This window comes from Ursus americanus, chromosome 13 (genome assembly GCF_024610735.1).
Source record: "Ursus americanus isolate L20-20 chromosome 13, mUrsAme1.1.p, whole genome shotgun sequence".
In the NCBI taxonomy this organism is placed as follows: Eukaryota; Metazoa; Chordata; class Mammalia; order Carnivora; family Ursidae; genus Ursus; species Ursus americanus.
The window spans coordinates 28,838,733-28,844,732 of NC_142139.1; the positions used below are offsets into that span (position 1 = coordinate 28,838,733).

The 6,000-nt window shown below is 42.2% G+C and overlaps 1 protein-coding gene across 3 annotated transcripts in view; it reads right to left on the bottom strand.

Moving 5' to 3' along the window:
- Nucleotides 1–5,492, bottom strand: part of LOC148109070 (uncharacterized) — a 170,780-nt gene extending 165,288 nt beyond the window's left edge. The window contains exons 1-2 of one of the 3 annotated variants that reach the window (XR_015726494.1): nucleotides 5,022–5,491; nucleotides 148–285 (exon numbers count right to left, since the gene is read on the bottom strand). Coding sequence is in view for 2 of the 3 variants with exons in the window: in XM_087866447.1 (XP_087722573.1) it covers nucleotides 148–285; nucleotides 5,022–5,249 (366 nt within the window). In the remaining variant the exon portion in view is untranslated. Of the gene's footprint in view, nucleotides 1–147; nucleotides 286–5,021 lie in introns of all 3 variants that reach the window. The other 2 variants (XM_087866447.1, XM_087866446.1) reach the window with 2 other exon arrangements.
- Nucleotides 5,493–6,000: the final 508 nt, after the last annotated feature.

The following is a 6,000-nucleotide window of genomic DNA, read 5'->3' on the forward strand; positions in this document are numbered from 1 at the left end:
AAGTAGCAAGTGCAGATAAATCAAAAAGCGATCTTTTGAAGTAACAGTTGGAGCGTACAGTACCAAAATTATGAATTTCAAATAAAAGGTTTGGGAGAGAGATTCTTTCAAACCTTAAGGTGTGGTCTGAGTGATGAGCAAACGTACCTGAGTGGGAGACAGCGGTTGAGGTCTGGCCAGGGCCACCGACTGGCACCCGTAGAATGAGAGGTCATTGTGCATGCAACACTCTAAGTGTCCACACTGGTAGTTTTCCAACCAATTCCTGGGGATCTTGAGAGAGATCTACAAGAGAAAGAGAAAGGCTAATTAGTATAGTTTTACTATCAAGGCATTATAAAAAACTGAGAAAGCTAGGCCTGCCTTGAAACTAGGGAGAATAGGGACATCCCTTCCCTTAGCTGGAAATCGCAGAGAGGAAAAAGGACAGGAATCACACAAGGAAAGGGAAAACGACATCAGAGCTGGAACACCAGAGAGCAGCAATGAGTGACTGTCAGAATAACATGGACAGTGGATAACAATACCAGCGATCAGAAATGCAAACAGTGATCATTTTCAGAAAAATAATTCAAAAGGCTACAGAAGGGAAACGGATGAAACATTCAAAATTCCACAGATGAGGGGTGCCTGGGTGGCTCAGTCGGCTAAGCACTTGACTCTTGATCTCAGCTCAGGTCTTGAGCTCAGGGTCATGAGTTCAAGACCCACGTTGGGCTCCATGCCGAGCATGGAGCCCACTTAAAAATTTTTTTTTCATAGATGATATGATGATGATAATGATGATGAAGATGATGATAATTGCTGACTACTAGAAAATTCTTCAAATTTGTCAAGAACTATTCTTTTTCTTTTAGATTTATTTGAGAGAGAGTGAGCAAGAAGGGTGGGGAGGCACAGAGGGAAAGAGAAAATCCCAAGTAGACTCCCTGCATCAAGAACTATTCTGAATAGTTTACATAAAGTATCTCATTTACTACTTAAGCCATCCTTATGACATAGGAACAAGTATTATCCTCTTTTTAAGATGAGGAAATTGAGGCCTTAAGTTATTACCTGAAGTTATTTACCTATGGTTTATATGGAAAAAAAGAAAAAGCAGTATACTGGGCTTTGAAATGGGATATCATAGATGAAGTCTGTGCTTTGCTTTCCTTTCCATCTCTACAGAATCCCTGGCAAGGAAGGGATGCGGGTGTGGCTTGGGTTTCCACTTCCAGTGCCTCTACCATGAGGGTTCAAACACTCTTTTGATATCACTGCTATTGCTACTTAGATGGCTCTCCTTGATTACATTTCCCCAGTCGCTACGAGAAGTGAGAAAACACAGGTGGTCAACAACAGTACTGGCTCTTCTTTCATTCTGTCATTCATTCACTCCCTCATTTATTCATTCATTGAACAAGATGCCTGTCCTTTCCCAGTTTACCCTAGTTGTGCCCTGCATGGTAACTGTATCATTCACAAGCACTTTCAGGCCCAGATGTCCACATCCTGGCTAAGATGAAGCCATGTTCTCAGCGGCTCACTCGAGGTTTGCTTCCCAGTCTCTAACTCAGTCAGACAGAGAGAAGAGCAGAGTCCGGAATTCCTCTGGTACTACCATACAGTTATAGTTCTTTGTGTTCATTACGGAAACATTTCTATACAAAAATAAAAGGCACAATTGTATTGGAACCAGTTTGTTGATAATTAGTATTTAAGAAAATCGTTTTCCTATAGCATTGCTGGAGGGCCCAGTTAAGTCGTACAAACACACACACTCAAAAAAGGTTTTGAATTTTCATCGTATATGTCAAATGAAGTCCAAGTGAATAAATATCAGGGTGTAAGGAGGAAAAATTCTTTAAGTGAACTGACGATTCTGCAAATGTTAAGTGACGTTCAGACTTGGTTATATATAAAATACAGTCACAAAAAGATGAGCATTATCCTTTTCATCAGTACATACATATTCCAACACAGCTCCACCCCCTAGGATCTACTGATTAGTGACCAAAATGAATACAGTTATACACATGCTAAGTTTTTATGCTGTTTTACCAGCAGATGACTTGGTTGATCTGAAATGGAAATAAATCCACAACCTTCCTCCTTATTTTTCTTCACACCACTTAATTTTGAAGATGCAGAATAAATTAAAGGTCACTCAGTGACTCATAGCTAAAATCCGCATGGTTAATCCTGAACACCTACTTTCTGATAGATCAACCAATTATGCTCTGGGCTACACGATCGTTAAAACGTACTGGAGTCTTGAATCCACTGAAGTGTTTTAAAATTCAGCCAGTATAACCCTTCCTGCAAGTGTTCCATTGCTTTTTCCCGAATGTGCGAGCCCTCAGGGGAGCTGACACAAAGCAGCTGTTCCACACTTCGGAAACGGAGTAGCAGTTGCCAGACTTGAAATTGCCGCTGGGATTACAACAAACCCCCAAACCACCCCACAGCGGAAACAAACGGCAAGTCTCACATGGTAAGATAGCAAGAGGGGATTGGAAAGACGGAAACCTTTACGCTGCACGCAGAATTCTTCGCAGCAACCTTTGGGTAAGGTTGATAAGCCTGGAAATTAAGGGGATTTAGTGGTAATAGTGACTGGAGGGAAAGGTAATGACTTGTAAGTAGGACAAAGAAAATGAGATGGCTGATAAATCTGTTAAAAAAAAACGCTTTTTAAAATTAACTAGTAGGCTGGGGCGCCTGGGTAGCGCAGTCGTTAAAGCGTCTGCCTTCGGCTCAGGGCGTGATCCTGGCGTACCAGGATCGAGTCCCACATCGGGCTCCTCTGCTGGGAGCCTGCTTCTTCCTCTCCCACTCCCCCTGCTTGTGTTCCCTCTCTCACTGGCTGTCTCTCTGTCACATAAATAAATAAATAAAATCTTTAAAAAAAAAAAAATTAACTAGTAGGTTATTCCTTATTACAGTATGTATTACATATTCCCATACGGTTTAGTTATTTCTGCAATGTCTGTGTTCAAAACAGGCTGCAACATGCATAGAGGGCCATTCCTGTGTTTTGTCCATTTTTGGATACCTATAGATCCCAATGATGCTATACATTTGATACGTATTTAAACTAATAAAAATTCAAGTTATCATCTTAAATGTAACAAGGCTAGATTTTAAGTAATATGCCAAATCATAAAGTGACCAGATAGCTAATTTTCAAACTTACAAACTCATATATTTCTGTCATTCTATAGGGACTAATCATTGAGTATTATTACGGATGAGCCCTTAAAAGGAATTTTTCCCCATCCTCTGCCCTTCAAGCAAGCATTCAGCATTACTTAGGCATTCAGCACTATCTCAAACAAGTGAAAAGCTGTTATTTGTCTAAAGAACTCCAGGGAAGTATAAGGCATAGTCCTCAGTAAATCATGCCATCAGTACCATTACCCTGCATTAAATTTGTATGAATGAACTTATTGACTAATTGGCAATATGTCAATGGGAGAATTTAATCTTAAATATATTACACATGCTATAGACTTTGAAGTTAACATCAAAAGTCAGAAGTCTTCTGGGTATGTTAAAAATTCACTCAAAATTTTAAGAAGTTAATAGGAAATATTCAAGTCTCCCTCTATGGATTACTGGAGGGTTGCTATTATAATGCTTAAAAATCAGGTATAGTGTAGAAAAATTAAACTCTGGTTAAGGTCCATTAATTATAATGCAATGCCTCAGCCAAACAACAGCTTGGCCTTAAATCAATACTCAATTAAATACTTCCTGCAGTTCTAGCCATTAATTGCTCTGCAGCTTTGAAAATAACATTCTAACTGCTTGTAGAAAGGTAATCAAAACTGGTGTGTGAAACTAGAATTTGGTTCCTTTGTGATTAGATTTCCTCAACCAGGAAAATTAACTTCTTCGGTGACTAACCGTTCATACCTTCCAAATGCACTCAAAAGTATTGAAAATTGAATACAATAACAAGCAATCGATTTTTGGTTGTGAAATACTGTATTTAGTTTGCTTTGAAGAATGAACACCACGAAACAGTATTCTCAATCTTCATAATGAAAAGTATCATCACTTCTATGTTAGATCTTTAGGTGGGAACAACAGAACTCCTGCTGCCTATCTATTATTGGAAGGAAAATATTTAAGAGCTAACACTTTGCAGCTGCTGCTGACAAGGGAACAGCCATGTTTCAATAGGAAACACGACCTTGTTGGGCACCTAGGATCCACCTTTCAGGTCAATTCTGGGCACAAAGCAACTCATCCTGCCGAAGGTGATGTACAAGGACCCTCCCACTGACACATCGTCCAGAATGCTGATTGCACAGCAGGACAAATACAGAAACACAGGAGCGAGATGTGCGATTAAGGATGTTCGTTCTGGATAGAGGGCTACAGAACTCAGAAACTCACAGAAACCGCCACCATGGCTAAAGAATGAGGATGAGAGAACATAACTGAGAAACAACGCCAATATAAACACCATGCAGGCAGGGAACGGCAAGTGTTTGCAAACATGAGGACTAAGAGTTTAGAAGGAAAGGTTTTGGAACAAAGTGACTTCTCTGTCCTAAACTGGCTGGGGCAAGAGGGGGGTGGGAGTGAGAACTGCTGCAAAATGAGGCCCGCGCAGACAGAAGAGGAAAAGGAGGAGCCTGGAAAGGAGTCCTGTGCTCTCCCTCACAACACAGTCATGGTTTAGTGACGATGCTTCGTAAGCGTGTGTGTTGTATGGTGTGCGTGTGCGTAAATCTGATTTACAGCAAGTTTGATATTTATCCATTATCATTCAGATGTGCAGAAACATAACTTTCCGTATTTCTCCCCGCCGCGTTCAACGTGCTCTCTGAGCCTCCTTTTAAAAATGTAAACCAGATTTTCAGTTTCCTGTTCCGCATAGAAGTTTGGAAGTTGCCACTCTGTCCTAACAAGTGAGTAGCAGAACTGAAAAATCAACTCTTTTTAGATTCCCAAAGGGAACTGGGGTCACAGGGCAAACTGCTGTCACCAAATTCACTGGCAGGTGAATATAGAGAAACACAACTTACCGGAGCAGAAACCCAGGGGCTGAAACGTCTGTAGAACCAGTGCAGGGGTATGAAACCTGCAATGGATGAATTGGTGGTCTGCGTGGACAAGCCTGAGAGATACAAAGTCCAGGGGGACCTCACACTTTTCTGAGCTCTGCCTGCTAGAGTTCTACCAGGTTCTGACAGTAAACAGCTAAGAAAAAAATATCCTCTCTTGCTTTCAGCAGGAGACGAGAAAGAAGCCATCTTGAAATACGCCGGAACATTCCGTTCCCCTTTATAACGTCTGCCCTCAGGAGAAACTATTTAACTGCAGCCTCACCTGGTGGTATTTATCCGAGTCTAACTGGCCTGGGGGAAGGGAAGGACCCAATTGCAGCCCAGTCTCGCTCTCCTGCCCCACCTGAGGAGGGTAAAGAGAAGGGGCACGAGGGAGAAGCACCAGTGAAGCTGACAATCCAGAGGCAGAGGCTCAGTAAAAGACTGAGACCTTCTCAAAAGACTATGGAATGCTGCCCTTCCCCCACACACCTCCCCTCTCCCGCACACCTCCCCTCCCCTCCCCACGTTACTAATGGCCTATTTACAGCAGCTCCTTTTACGCTGCACAGTGCATCTGGAAAAAAAAATTTACAAGACATTCTACAAGGCAAAACACACTTTAAAGAGACAAAGTAGGCTTTAGAAGCAGACACATCAGGGATTTTAGAATTATCAGATCAGGAAGTTAAAACGTTATTAAAATGTTAAGGGCTCTAAAGGATAAAGTAGGACCAGCCTAAATAACCACGGAATCAGCCTGAGACGCAGGATGATGCATCTGGATCTCTACAAATGAACATCTCCAGCGCTGAGTATTGAGGTACGAAGAGGGAAGCTGTAAACCGTGCACAGATATCGGAAGATAAACGGAAGGGGGAGGGAGCCGCCGCGTTTGGGCGCCGGGAAGCGGCAGCCACCTGCACGGGGGAGCGGGCGGACTCACAGAGGGCCCCCC